At 43.5% G+C, this 15,676-nt stretch overlaps 1 protein-coding gene across 1 annotated transcript in view; it reads left to right on the top strand.

Moving 5' to 3' along the window:
* LARS2 (leucyl-tRNA synthetase 2, mitochondrial) overlaps positions 1-15,676 on the top strand; it is a 156,368-nt gene that overhangs the window by 46,397 nt on the left and 94,295 nt on the right. The window contains exon 6 of the mRNA XM_068558880.1: positions 15,538-15,627. Within this exon, the coding sequence (XP_068414981.1) occupies positions 15,538-15,627 (90 nt within the window). The remainder of the gene's footprint in view (positions 1-15,537; positions 15,628-15,676) is intronic.

Raw genomic sequence — 15,676 nt, 5'->3', positions numbered from 1 at the left:
ATAAAATACATGCTCTATAAAAGCAGAGTGTCTAGCATTTGTCATTTTCAATTTTCATTAAATGCTCATTTTCAGTCTAAAGTTAGTCCTGAGATGAAGAAACATAATTATATAAAAATGAGTTCTTAGACAAATGTTTAGGTTGATGATTAATTAATTACCCTGATATTAACACCTGTTCCCTCAGTTCTGCAGAAAGGAGGAGAACAGGGAAGGTAAAGGAGGCCAGAGGGAGAAACTCAGCCAAGATGGAATTAAACAGATGGTTGAAGGAAGTGGGATGAGAAGATAAAGCCAAGATGAAGTGGACAGTGAGGCTGAAGAAGCCTGGGCAGTGGCAGTCATGGGGGGTAACAAATAGTTTAGGAGGGAGGAAGCAGTGGCCGTGTGGTCTAGAACAGGGACCACTGGCTGGGCCTGTAGATGACAAAGAGTTGTTGGGAAAGATGCAAATGCAATGGAATAAAGCAGAACCGGAGAGGTAGGAGGGATGGGTCTAGGGCCTGGAATGCCTGTAGGAGGTAAGGTGGGTGATGGATTGCCTCTCTTTTCTCTCAGAGACAAATGGGAGTGAAGGGGATAGGAATGGGGCTGACAGTTCAGAGAAACTGCTTAAGGGAGGAGAGACTGTGAAAAGGCTTAATGTATAGGTAGATGGCCTGAATCTTCATGCCCCCTGACCCAATGCCCATATGTTGTTGGTACTCAATAAATCTCTGTGGAATAATTCAATGAGTGAATGAGCAAACAGAGCCCTGAGTTGGATGGAAATTCCCTTCTTTTTGTTCTCTGTACCTCCATTTTCTATCATGATGGCCAGTTATTGAGTCTCTCAGGATAAGGACTCGGTAATGTAGACTCTTGGTGAGCGTTTTCTCATTGGTGGATTAAATGGGGAGAAACACAGAATTCTGAACCAGTGTTATACCAGGGAGCTGAGAAACTGATCTCAAGTGTGTCTCCTTTTGAAAAGCCATTTGTTTTTGATGTTGTAGAAGTTGCTAATGGAGGTAAACGTGGTTCTTCGTTTGCCTTGTAGAGGTTCAAAGGTTCTGCAGACAGGTTTCTTAGAACACTGGGTTCAGTGTGAATTGGAGTGACATTTCTCATGTGAACCCCTGCTTGACAACATTTAATGTGAATAAGCCAGACTAGTTCCAAGAACAAAGGCATTCTATTGATACTTTTTTAGAAAACCTGTTATATTTAAGAAAACTTGCAAGGGTTCTGTCTCAAAGCTTTAATTTGTTTTTTAAATATAATGACACTTGACATCCTGAATTTTGTTGTATTTGTTGCTTTAATGAAGATTTATTGAGCAGCTGCTATGCATAAATACTGGGCCAGACAGTGTTGGAAAGGCAGGCTGACCCTCTCCAGATTCCTTGATCCTCACAACAGCATTCCAGTTTCCAGAGGAGGAAAGTGAGGCCCAGAGAGATGAGTCATTTGTCCAGGGTTACCAGTGAGTCCACAGCAGACCCACAGACTGAGTCCAGTGCTCAGACCCTGGTCTTCAGCCTGCCTGCCCTTCACTCCTTCCATCCACTGCCCTTCACCTGCCTCCAGGAGCTGACAGCCTGTTTAGGAAGGTGAACAAAATTTGGGGACTTAAATAATAGGGCCAAAAAGTTTGGGTCCTAAAAGATGGAGATGTACTTGGCATTTAAGACTCAGCCAGGCAGGAGCTTGTGACCAAGATGGCAGAGTAGAAGGACGTGCTCTCACTCCCTCTTGTGAGAACACCAGAATCACAACTAGCTGCTGGACAATCATCGACAGGAAGACACTGTAACTCACCAAAAAAGGTACCCCACATCCAAAAACAAAGGAGAAGCCACAATGAGATGGTAGGAGGGGCACAATCACAGTAAAATCAAATCCCATAACTGCTGGGTGGGTGACTCACAGACTGGAGAACACTTATACCACAGAAGTCCACCCACTGGAGTGAAGGTTCTGAGCCCCACGTCAGGCTTCCCAACCTGGGGGTCAGGCAACGGGAGGAGGAATTCCTAGAGAATCAGACTTTGAAGGCTAGTGGGATTTGATTGCAAGACTTCGACAGGACTGGGAAAAAGAGAGACTCCACTCTTGGAGGGCACACACAAAGTAGTGTGCGCATCGGGACTCAGGGGAAGGAGCAGTGACCCCAGGGGAGACTGAACCAGACCTACCTGCTAGTGTTGGAGGGTCTCCTGCAGAGGCGGGGGGTGGCTGTGGCTCACTGTGGAGACAAGGACACAGGCAGCAGAAGTTCTGGGAAGTACTCCTTGGCGTGAGCCCTCCCAGAGTCCGCCATTAGCCCCACCAAAGAGACTGGGTAGGCTCCAGTGTTGGGTCGCCTCAGGCCAAACAACCAACAGGGAGGGAACGCAGCCCCACCCATCAGCAGTCAAGCAGATTAAAGTTGTACTGAGCTCAGCCCACCAAAGTAAAAGCCAGCTCTACCCACCACCAGTCCCTCCCATCAGGAAACTTGCACAAGCCTCTTAGATAGCCTCATCCACCAGAGGGTAGACAGCAGAAGCAAGAAGAACTACAATCCTGCAGCCTGTGGAACAAAAACCACATTCACAGAAAGATAGACAAGATGAAAAGGCAAAGGGCTATGTACCAGATGAAGGAACAAGATCAAACCCCAGATAAACAACTAAATGAAGTGGAGATAGGAAACCTTCCAGAAAAAGAATTCAGAATAATGACAGTGAACATGATCCAGGACCTCAAGTGCACATGGAACATTCTCCAAGATAGATCACATCTTGGGTCACAAATCAAGCCTCAGTAAATTTAAGAAAATTGAAATCATATCAAGCATCTTTTCTGACCACAACACTATGAGATTAGAAATCAATTACAGGGGAAAAAACGTAAAAAACACAAACACATGGAGGCTAAACAATACGTCACTAAATAACCAAGAGATCACTGAAGAAATCAAAGAGGAAGTCAAAAAATACCTAGAGACAAATGACAATGAAAACACGATGATCCAAAACCTATGGGATGCAGCAAAAGCAGTTCTAAGAGGGAAGTTTATAGCTATACAAGCCTACCTCAAGAAACAAGAAAAATCTCAAATAAACAATCTAACCTTACACCTAAAGGAACTAGAGAAAGAAGAACAAACAAAACCCAAAGTTAGCAGAAGGAAAGAAATCATAAAGATCAGAGCAGAAATAAATGAAATAGAAACAAAGAAAACAATAGTAAAGATCAGTAAAACTAAAAGCTGGTTCTTTAAGATGATAAACAAAATTGATAAACCATTAGCCAGACTCATCAAGAAAAAGAGGGAGAGGGCTCAAAGCAATAAAATTAGAAATGGAAAAGGAGAAGTTACAACAGACACCACAGAAATAGAAAGCATCCTAAGAGACTACTACAAGCAACTCTATGCCAATAAAATGGACAACCTGGAAGAAATGGACAAATTCTTAGAAAGGTATTACCTTCCAAGACTGAACCAGGAAGAAATAGAAAATATGAACTGACCAATCACAAGTAATGAAATTGAAACTGTGATTAACAATCTTGTAGCAAACAAAAGTCCAGGACCAGATGGCTTCACAGGTGAATGCTAGCAAACATTTGGAGATGAACTAACACCCATCCTTCTCAAACTCTTCCAAAAAATTGCAGAGGAAGGAACACTCCCAAACTCATTCTATGAGGCCACCATCACCCTGATACCAAAACCAGACAAAGATACTACAAAAAAAGAAAATTACAGACCAATATCACTGATGAATATAGATGCAAAAATCCTCAACAAAATACTAGCAAACAGAATCCAACAACATATTAAAAGGATCATACACCATGATCAAGTGGGATTTATCCCAGGGATGCAAGGATTCTTCAATATACCCAAATCAATCAATGTGATACACCATATTAACAAACTGAAGAATAAAAACCATATGATCATCTCAATAGATGCAGAAAAAGCTTTGGACAAAATTCAACACCCATTTATGATAAAAACTCTCCAGAAAGTGGGCAGGAGGGAACCTACCTCAACATAATAAAGGCCATATACAACAAACCCACAGCACACATCATTCTTAATGGTGAAAAACTGAAAACATTTCCTCTAAGATCAGGAACAAGACAAGAATATCCACTCTCACCACTATTATTCAGCATAGTTTTGGAAGTCCTAGCCACGACAAGCAGAGAAGAAAAAGAAATAAAAGGAACACAAATTGGAAAAGAAGAAGTAAAACTGTCACTGTTTGCAAATGACATGATACTATACATAGAGAATAGTAAAGATGCCACCAGAAAACTGCTACAGCTAATCAATGAATTTGGTAAAGTTGCAGGATACAAAATTAATGCACAGAAATGTCTTGCATTCCTATACACTAATGATGAAAAATCTGAAAGAGAAATTAAGGGAATACTCCCATTTACCATTGCAACAAAAAGAATAAAATACCTAGGAATAAACCTACCTAGGGAGACAAAAGACCTGCATGCAGAAAACTATAAGACACTAATGAAAGAAATTAAAGATGATACCAACAGATGGAGAGATATACCATGTTCTTGGATTGGAGGAATCAATATTGTGAAAATGACTATACTACCCAAAGCAATCTACAGATTCAATGCAATCCCTATCAAATTACCAATGGCATTTTTTACGGAACTAGAACAAATCATCTTAAAATTTGTATGGAGACACAAAAGACCCCGAATAGCCAAAGCAGTCTTGAGGGAAAAAACCGGAGCTGGAGGAATCAGACTCCCTGACTTCAGACTATACTACAAAGCTACAGTAATCAAGACAATGTGGTACTGGCACAAAAACAGAAGCATAGATCAATGGAACAAGATAGAAAGCCCAGAGATAAACCCATGCACCCATGGTCAACTGATCTATGACAAAGGAGGCAAGGATATACAATGGGGAAAGGACAGTCTCTTCAATAAGTGGTGCTGGGAAAACTGGACAGCTACATGTAAAAGAATGAAATTAGAACACTCCCTAACACCATACACAAAGATAAACTCAAAATGGATTAGAGACCTAAATGTAAGACCGGACACTATAAAACTCTTAGAGGAAAACATAGGAAGAACACTCTTTGACATAAATCACAGCAAGATCTTTTTTGACCCACCTCCTAGAGTAATGGAAATAAAAACAAAAATAAACAAATGGGACCTAATGAAACTTCAAAGCTTTTGCACAGCAAAGGAAACCATAAACAAGACGGAAAGACAACCCTCAGAATGGGAGAAAATATTTGTAAATGAATCAACGGACAAACAATCTCCAAAATATCTAAACAGCTCATGCAGCTCAATATTAAAAAAACAAACAACCCAATCCAAAAATGGGCAGAAGACCTAAATAGACATTTCTCCAAAGAAGACATACAGATGGCCAAAAAGCACATGAAAAGCTACTCAGCATCACTAATTATTAGAGAAATGCAAATCAAGACTACAATGAGGTATCACCTCACACCAGTTAGAATGGGCATCATCAGAAAATCTAGAAACAACAAACACTGGAGAGGGTGTGGAGAAAAGGGAACCCTCTTGCATTTTTGGTGGGAATGTAAATTGATACAGCCACTATGGACAACAGTATGGAGGTTCCTTAAAAAACTAAAAATTGAATTACCATATGATCCAGCAGTCCCACTGCTGGGCATATACCCAGAGAAAACCATAATTCAAAAAGACACGTGCACCCCAGTGTTCACTGCAGCACTATTTACAATAGCCAGGTCATGGAAGCAACCTAAATGCCCATCGACAGACGAATGGATAAAGAAGATGTGGTACATATATACAATGGAATATTACTCAGCCGTAAAAAGGAACGAAATTGGGTCATTTGTTGAGACATGGATGGATGTAGAGACTGTCATACAGAGTGAAGTAAGTCAGAAAGAGAAAAACAAATATCATATATTAATGCATATATGTGGAACCTAGAAAAATGGTGCAGATGAACCAGTTTGCAGGGCAGGGATTGAGGCACAGATGTAGAGAACAAACGTATGGACACCAAGGGGGGAAAGTGGCGGGGGGGGGGGGTGAGGGTTTTGGTGGGATGAATTAGGAGATTGGGATTGAGATGTATACACTGATGTGTATAAAATTGATGACTAATAAGAACCTGCTGTATAAAAAAAACAAGTAAAATTAGATTAAAAAATTTAAAAAAACAAAGAAGAAGACTCAGCCAAGCAGGAGCATGGCGCACGAGGCCTCCCTTTCATTCCCTTGTGGCCTGAACAGCAGACTGATTCCACCCCAACACTGTGGGGAAGGGAGCGGGTGATCCTTAGATACCCCTGGGGCCCCTGGCATCACCATTCTCCTCTCATCTGTGTGCTACGCATTTGCCAAGTACATTACCAACATTTTCTCATTTAATCTTCGTGTCTATCCCAGGATTTGGTCCAATTATTGGCTCCTTCTACAAATGTATTAGTTATCTATTTGCTGCATAACAAATTGCCCCAGAACTTAGTAGCTTGAAACAATAAGTATTTATTATTTCATCATTTCTGTGGGATAGGAATCCAGGCATGGCTTAGTTGTGTCCTCTGGCACGGGGTCCCTCATAAGGCTGCCATCAAGGCCAAGGCTGAGGTCTCATTTGAAGGCTCGGCTTTGGTGGGATCTGCTTCCAAGCTCACTCATGTGGTTTTTAGCTGCTGGACTGAGGGCTGGTTCCTTGCATTTGCTGGCAGAAGCTTACCTTAGTTCCTTGCCACATGAGCCTTCATAGGGCAGCCCACAGCATGGCAGTTGGCTTTTTTCAGAGCAAGAGAGAGTGAGAAAGAGACAAAGAGAACAACGGCCAAGACAGATCCACAGTCCCTTTGTAACCTAATCTTGGAAGTGACATCCCCTTACTTGCTATATTCTATTTGTTAGAAGCAAGTGTCTAGGGCTCAGCCCACACTTGAAGGAAGGGGATAACATAAGGGTGAGAATACCAGGAGGCAGGGATCACATTGAGGTCCCTCTTAGAGGCCACTTGCCACAACTTATGGGGAAAATGAGGTACAGATATGGACAAGTCACTTGCTTTGTATCACATGGCCCCTAGGTGGGATCTGAGCCCTAACCTCCTGATTCCAGGACACTGCATGCCCTGCCCCCACCCCACTCTTGCTCATTACTCGCAGGCAAAGGTGTCTACCTGGCCCTTTACACCCTTATAATAGCAACTTAGAAGGTGGGTAGGCCATCCTAGGCCTCTTACCTAGAGATTGTGGACAGTGAGCCCTCCTCCCCCGTTATATTCCCCTGTGGTTCTGCCCTTAGGCCAGATCCTTCCCTTTGGAGCCTGGGTTGTTGGAATTGGTTATATGGATACAGACTAAGGTTGTCTGGGGGCCTTGGAGGTGGCCATGTGGATGCCCCTTTGTGACCCCAGGACATCTGTCTGTAGATGGGCCATCTCTAGTTCCTTTAAACTCTTCTGTGTGAGTCTCAAGGTGTGTATTCCAAGTATGTTGGAAAGCTCCTCACCAGGGCAAGGGTCCCATTGCTGTAGACCTAGCTCTTTAGTTTTCTTCTTCCTTTGAATCTAAAGGTTTTCTAGGACTGTAAAACCATAGGCGAATTCCCAGAGTAATACACAATCACTATACAGCATCAGTGAAGTTCAGAAAACTTTATAATTTTAAGAAAATCACCCACAATCATCAGTGTCATCCTGAGGCAACCCGATGTTTGTTTATATGTTGGCATTTTTTCTAGTATTCTTATCATTTTTCCCTTATATAGTTGAAACCATAAAACATACTCCATTTTGTATCAACTGTCATGTTCCCATGTCATTAAAAATTATATATAGTTTTTATGAAAGTCAAGGATATAACATTTAAAATATTTCATTAATTCTAGCTTTAGTGCAACTTGTACAAATATTCAATAGAAAGACAGCTATGTGAACATTTATAACAGAAGTTTAACTACATGTAGTGTGTGTTTGGTTCATGTGGCTTTCCGTGTTTGAAAAGATCTAGCGTGAAAGTCTTACAAAAGTTGGGCTGACATTGAGGGGAAGAAATCATTCGGGGTCGTACAGTCATCAAGTCACTCAGACACATGTTTGGATCCTAATTTTGCCTCCTACTGGCTATGTGATCTTAAACAAGTTACTTAGAGACTCAGTTTTCTGAAAGGTAAAATGATTTATTCATTCAGCAGCCGTTTTATTAAACATCCATTGTACCAGGTACTGTTCTAAGCTCTTGGAATATATCAGTGGGAGGAAAAAAGACAAAAACTTTTTTTTTTTTTTTTTTTGCCCGCACCACGCGGCTTCTGGGATCTTAGTTCCCAGGCCAGGGATTGAACCTGGGCCATGACAGTGAAAGCGCCAAGTCCTAACCACTGGATCGCCAGGAAACTCCCCGACAAAAATTCTTTCTTTAATGAAGGAACCTTACAGTTGACTGGGGGTGGGAGGAGGGGAGACAAAGAAAGGCAATAAACATAATAAATAAGTAAATAATATAGTATGTTAGGAGGTCATAAACGCTACAGAAATAAAAAAGTGGAGCAAGGTAAGGGGTGGGGGACAGGACGGCCAGGGGTTAATTGCAATTTTAAGCAGGGATGTCAAGTCTACATTTGATAACCGTGATAACTGACTGCTTGCATCATAATAAGAACTAACTGAGATGTTTCTAAACTGCCAAAATGGGACCCAGTACTAGGCAGCGCCTGGTAAATGTTTGCTATTATTACTGCTGTTGTTATTCCTAAAAGAAGATTCACTGCGGTATTCCTTTATCTAAGAGTGCTCCAGCCTGTTCCTCCTGCTTGATTTACCCAGACCTCCTTGGAGCAGACATTTGAGTCAGTCTGGGCACAGCCTGGCTGTACTTTCCAAGGTGCTGTTTCACTGCCTGGTGCCCCTCTGAGCCCAGAGACCTGGGTTCCTGTCTTGATTCCGCCACCCAAAAGCTGGGCAGCGTTAGGCAGGCCACCCCCTCCTCACTGAGGTGCCGTTTCCTCGTGTGTAAAGCAGCATTCATGGCACCGCTTCACAGCGCCACCGTGGGACGTGGGGTGGGAGAGGAGAGGAGGGGAGAGCGGGAGGAGCAGTTTGGGAGCACAGAGCCGTGTACAAATGTGTCCTGTTATTTACTGATTAAGACTCCAAGCCAGGGCTGTGCTGCACGGTCTGCCTCCACTCTCTATGCCCCCTCCTGCCTGAGGATCCTTTAGGAGCCTCTAAGTGAGGAATTAGTCATCTTCCCCCGTATCTCTTCCTGTGAAGCCCCACGGGAAGGCCAGGCCACTCTTGTTGGTTTTCTGCAGCTTCCCTTCCAGAACCAAGTCTCCTCTGGGAAGAGGGCTGAGCTGTCAGACAGCCTTGTATTTTTAAACAGATGATCATTGAGCACAGTAGTTACCTAATCAAGTTTCTGTGTCTGTTGGGTGGAGGTGGTTATTTCTTATTGTTTTCTTATGTTTGTTTTGTGAAAACAGAGAGTGACGATTGACTGTGAGGACGAAGAGAATCTGTGTTGGGGCAGGCCTGAGGCGCACAGGAAGGGTTTGAAGCCAGGACAGGCTCCTGGAGAGACCCTTCTTAGCACAGTGCACTGGGGGCCCTTGTTAGAAATCTCGTATGGACTACATTGTGCCCTTAGCTCCTGTCGAAGCCCAGTTCATTAAGTTCCATGAAGACACAAGGGCAGGACAGAGGACCCTGTCACTTAATGCAGTATTTGGGAGGGAGATGTATTTGGGAAGAACCTCTCTGCAGTGGTTCTCCACCCTGGCAGCACATGAAATTTCTGGGGGTGGGGTGAGAACTAGGCACCAGTAACCTTTAAAGCTCCATTTCAAGGTGCAACCAAGTTTGAGAGCCAGTGCTAAGTTTAGAGGACTTCGTGCGGGGGTGGCCATACATGTCCTATTCCGGCAGATTTTTCTGGTGAGCCTCCCTCTCCCTTCTTCCAACACAGCAGGTGCACTGAGCTGTGGACTGGAACCTTGAACCATCACCAGTGAGGAACATCTGATGCAGGATATATATTTACTCCTAAGCTGTGCAGTATGAATCCTGAGGCAGGTTTCTCCAGCCTTTAAGCTGTGCTCTGCTTTCAGAACCCCTCCCCTTCAGAATTAGAGAACCTGGGAAGGAATAAAAGGCAAGGCCATTACCATACATTTCCTTTTGATCCGTTGCAGTAAAGAGCAAATGATAGAAATGCACAGAAAAGGTATGTGAGTACCCCCCCTCCCTCCTCTGTTTACAAGATTGGTTGTTTTGGAGGCAGAAGGCTCTGGTGAGACTGAGGAGAGGGGAGACGATGCTGGAAACTGTGATGCATGGTGGTGGCTCACCTTTCTTACTGCGTTTATTTTCCCGGTGTACACGGCCACCGAATGACTGACTTGATTGCCTCAGGTTTTGGTTTGTTTCATTTTCTTCAATCCTGATAGCTGACCTAAACATTGTGAGATTGCAGTGCAAATTACATGCACGATGGCTTTGAGTGGTTCTGTGATCTGGGACCAATCACTGTCAAAAGTGCAATGGGAGCAAGTAACAAAGACCCAACTAAATCCTGCCAGAGCAGAAAGGTGGGGCTAGGAAGCGACCTTGCTGGCTCTCCCTGCGGTGGGCATTGCCACCATAGGTGACTGGGAGCAGCCTGGTGTGGATTTCTCTGTCGGGGTCATGTGTTTTGGTCTTCCCCTCATAAACGCTATCTCTTTTTAGTCAGAAAGCCAACATTTGGTAAGGGATGGTGATGGCAAGCTCTTTTGACCCCAGTCCATTCCTCTGCCTTTCGCCCTGTCCCAGTAGCCCAATGAGGGCACCAGCCGCCTCTGAGAGGGGTGTGGTGATGGAGCCAGCCTCACTCCTCTCGTCACACACTCTGAGTCAAGCAAGGGAAGTGGCACCATCGATCCCTCATGTGTGCCCAGCGTGTGCTTTACACACATCATCACGTTTGTCCTTACGGCCCCTCTGACAGACCTCATCACCCCTCTCTTCTAGACAGGGAAACTCAGCTGTGGCTACAAGGCTAATGATGATGCAAGGACTTGAACCCAGTCAAATGGCTGCAAAGTGGGTTATCCTTCCCTTGGATCACTCTCTCTCTCTTTTCCTGGAGCAAGGAGTGTCAGCCTGAGGGGACCTCAGTGAGGTACACAGCAGTCAGTCACCTGCACAGATCAAATGCTGTTTTCTCTCAGGGACGATCCGGTGGACGTCTGCACCTCGGCCTTCTCCTGGCCATTGCCGAGCACTGTGTGCAGGCAGTCCTGGCAAGGCTGGCTTGGTTATTAATCTGTACAGTCACTGAGGTGTGGGTGGCAGGCCTCAAAGGTTCACGTTTTGATCCTTGCTTGTGTTCTGGGGGAGTGTCACCTTCTCTGTTGGGCCCTGGGTTTGGCTGTGAATGTGCAAAATATTTCTAATGCTAAAACAGTATGGAGGAATGAGTCTAGTTGAGATTCCAGATGCATAAGTTTGGTCTCTTGGCAGCTAGATTGCACTTTCTAGAGCTCAGGGAGTTATAAAAGTTGACATCTTTATATAGATCTATGTGCAGCGTGGCCGAATTGCAGTTGCTTTTGGAGCTATAACTTTGAATTACCTGACTTTTTGTTTTAAAAACAAGGATGCATTCACGTAGGTGTTGGCTTATTTGGAAAGCAGGGCAAGGAAGGCACAGGAATGAAAAGGGATTTTGGAACACAGGGAACAGCCCTCGTTTGACTCCTCTGGTGGTCTCACTGAGAAGTCTTACCAAGATGGTGCCGTCCCACAGCTTGGGGACAAGAATCCCCAGCCCGCAGATGTAGGGCTTCCCTTTGGAGGACAGGCAGGGCTGGGCCTAGACATTTGGGTACTGTGGGCTGGATTCCAAAGGATGATCTTTAAACATTTTGTTCAACAACTCGTTCATGGGCGGGGATAAACTGATGTTGTGTCAAGAAAAACTGTATGCCTCTCTAACTTCAAAATAGGAAATTTATTACATGAATTTATTACAGGAGATTTTCCAAGTCAGACAGCTACTCGGAGGTATATTGAATGATTTAAAATTTAGTTCATAAAGGCAGTCACTCTTTCCCAGTGAGTAGCATTATGTGTGCCTAACAGTTTCAGACCTGTGTCTGCCGGCACCCCAATTGCCAGATCTCCCCTCTGGTTGGTCTCAGCGTTGGTGGAAGGGCCGGTGGCTGCATCGTGCAGCGTTCCCACCTGCGTTGCATGATGTGCTCAACGGAGATGGGGTCACACCAGCTGGAGAGGGAAACCTAAGTTAATTTACTCCCGTTTCCGCTCTTCCCAAGGACGTTTTATCATTTTTATGGACTGCCCTCCAGAGTTGCTTGGCTCATTCCCCTTAATCTGTGGTTACAGACTCAGACTAAAAAGATTGAAATCCTTCGAGTAGGGTTTCTCCCTTTGACATTATTGGCATTTGGGGCTGGATAATTTTTTGTTCCAGGGGCTGTCTTGAGCATTGTAGGGTTTTAACAGCATCCCTGACTTCCACCCACTAGATGCAATTGACAGGTCCCCCCACCCTCGCCCCCATCACAGTTGTCAAAAACAGCAATGTTTCCAGTCATACCTGGGGAGCAAAAGTTTCCCCGTTGAGAATCCCTGCTTTAGGAAAAGGAAGGAAGGGGTCTTAACATCTTTGTGGGTGCTGAAACCCCAGAAGACCTTTGTCTACAGGGCTGGGTTTTAAATTAGTTCCCAAAGCCTGAAAAGGGAGTCTCTCAATTTCTAGCCAGTTGACTACAGTTAAAGCTTTTAAGCAGTTTAATTTCAGAAAGATGTGTTTGATGATTTTTACTGAGATGAGGCATTAGAAGACTAGAAATAGCTGTTCGGGTTTTTTTTTTTTTTTTTTTTTAAATCAGCAAATCAAGGGAGGTTCCAGAAAGGCTCTTTGACTTTCTCAGGAAATACTTTTCCGAGCAGGGTCTCTGACCTACCATGTTTATGGTTCTTGTGAGACTGGACTCCTGCTCTGGCATTTCTTCATGGAGTGGGCAGTACTGAGGGTCGTGGCTGGGCCCTGTGTGCAGCAGATGGGAATAAATGGGCAGGGGCGAGGTTCCTGTCCCCAGGACGTCCCCAGCCTCCTCTAGGCAGGAGACTACAACACTTCAGCAGGAGGGGCAGTGCAAGTGAGGTAAACATGAGTTGAAACAGTTCTGTTGGGATTGGAATGACGGTTCTGGAGCCGTGGTTTTCGAGCTGTACTCTTTTAGCAGCTGATGTTACTTTTTCTTCAAATGACATGTGCAAAAACACAATATAAATAAAACAGGTCAGACCCAAGTTTGAAGGCAGAGTGAAAGAGGGGGCCTGTACCCCACACACCTCATCTCACCTTGGAGCTGACACTTCCAAAGACAATGCACTTTGCATCACCCGTCTGACCGAAAGTGGGCTAATGCGTGGTTGGATAATCTTGTTTTTTTCTCCCCCTGACTGGATCTATCATCTTTTTTCTATTTTAGATAAAAGTAAATTTCAAAACTACAAACCTAAGTGAAGATTATCATGCTCCATTGCTGTGTAATTTTTACTCTCAATCTATGGAGACAGATTCAGGGGCTGAGAAAATACATATGTATATACATACATACATATACCTATTCATTAGGAGTATTTTGATATTTTGTTTTGAAAAACTTAAATATATAGAAAAATAGAGAAAAAAGCCCAACCCCTAGATTTAACAGTTGTCATTATTTTGTCATATTTGCTTCACCTATTTCTTTATGTCATATTTGCTTCACCTATTTCTTTAGACCTCTACTGGATAAGAATTTTAAAGAACATACCTACCCTAACAAGGTCTGGGAATATTTCCACCGCATTCCCCTCACCCCCACCCCATTCCCTATTCCAGTTCATCTTGCAGACCTGTGTAATTTGAATTTAGTTTGCGAAATCTCCATGAGGAATACAAATTTAATTCGACATGCAGACATCCCTATATCTATTTAGTTTATTCTTTGTTCAACACCAATTTGGGGGTGCCTTGATGTGTCGGGGCCTGAGCGTACATGATAAGCAAAATGAAACAGACGAAACGTAGCCCCTGCCCTGGGTTTTGTAAGTTGCTTGTCAGGAAAATGAGTTCTGTGCCAGGCTTGCAGGGGGGCTAGCTGGTGAAGAAAAGATGATGGGATGAGGATGAATTTGGAGGTTTGGGGGAGCAAGCCTGCCCACAGTGTGCTGGTCTGATTCTTGCATTGGTGAAGTGCTTTGTGTCCGACACCCTGCAGACTTGATGTCCGTGGAGCCTCGGGAGCTGGTATAGGCTGTGTGTGCACATGGCTCAGAAATCGCGGCTTTGGCGTTGGCAGGGGACAGCTACGGTGTGGGCAGAGCTGTTCGACTGGCTCGTTGTTCACTCCCTGCCTTGTAGGGGCGAGTGGAGCCAGTGATCAGAGTTGAGTTATTTGTTTTCTAATTGCTATTACTCCGCTATTATTACAGAACAGCATATAAAAGGACCCAGGAATCTCACATAAGAAATATCACCCATTGGGGACAGCAGGAGTTTACCTGACACCTTGCTCAGTTCCTGCTACACTTACCCTCCTGTCCTTGGCTTTAAACTCTCTCCTCATTTACTCATCTGAAGAAAGACTGGATTGTTTGCATTTCTGATACTTCCGTATGCCTCTGTTAATAGTCCATGATGAATGGGACCATTTGGAATGTCCCCTGCCCTACATCCATTTCTCTGTTAGCTCTTTTTTGAAGTGAAAGAAGAGCACTAGAGGAGAAACGGTGTGACAGTGTAGAGGTTTTTAATGCTTACTTGACTTCCTCAACTGCAAACGTTATTGGTTAATTAATTAATTAAACCTGATTTTAAAGATTCTGTAGCACATGTGTTTTCAGGACAGAAAATAAGCTTAAATAAAATTAAGCTTCAAAATACAAGCCAGGTGATTTCTCACTAAGTTTAATATTTGATAATGCTTTTTAATGGGCCTTCCTAAGTAGACTACAGCATGATTCACATAATGGGATAAATGGAATATAATGAGTCTAAAAGAGGTACCAGTCCCCAGTTATATATAGAAACACAGGTTTGTTTTCCAGTGAGGATCATACCAAAGCAGGCAAATATTCTTCTTGAATTTTGTGATTGCTTCTAAAATGAACTACGTTTATGAATTAGCTTTTTGGCCCCCCAAATACGTTTATGCTGACAAAAATGGGAGTACCCAATTTGGTACAATGTAATTCAGCTATTACTTGCATACATGGGGGGTGGTGCTGTGCAAAAGACTTATGTCGAGTTTCTCATCATTAAACATGCCCTGGGAAAGGTGAGGGTGGCTTTCGATAACATCTCTCTTCCCAGAATAAATTGCTTCTTCCCTTACTTTGCAAATTGGTAAAAATATTATAGGTTGATAAATATTTTTGCAGTGTGATTGCTTTTCAAAATTGAATTGCAAAGCTCATGCATACGTTGGAAGAGGGGATATTTACAATGGCCTATACCTGATTTTCCCCCTCTTTGGCAGGAAATAACCACGTGTTTACCAGATTACTACAAATGGACTCAGTGTCTCTTTATTAAACTCTATGAAGCTGGACTGGCCTATCAAAAAGAGGTAAGTTAAAGTTAGCTATGCTTTTAAGATTCTATAAACCTTCTCCATC

Source organism: Eschrichtius robustus, chromosome 12 (genome assembly GCF_028021215.1).
Source record: "Eschrichtius robustus isolate mEscRob2 chromosome 12, mEscRob2.pri, whole genome shotgun sequence".
NCBI lineage: Eukaryota > Metazoa > Chordata > Mammalia > Artiodactyla > Eschrichtiidae > Eschrichtius > Eschrichtius robustus.
The sequence above is the reverse complement of the archived record's forward strand: the minus strand, read 5'-3'. Positions and strand labels throughout refer to the sequence as shown.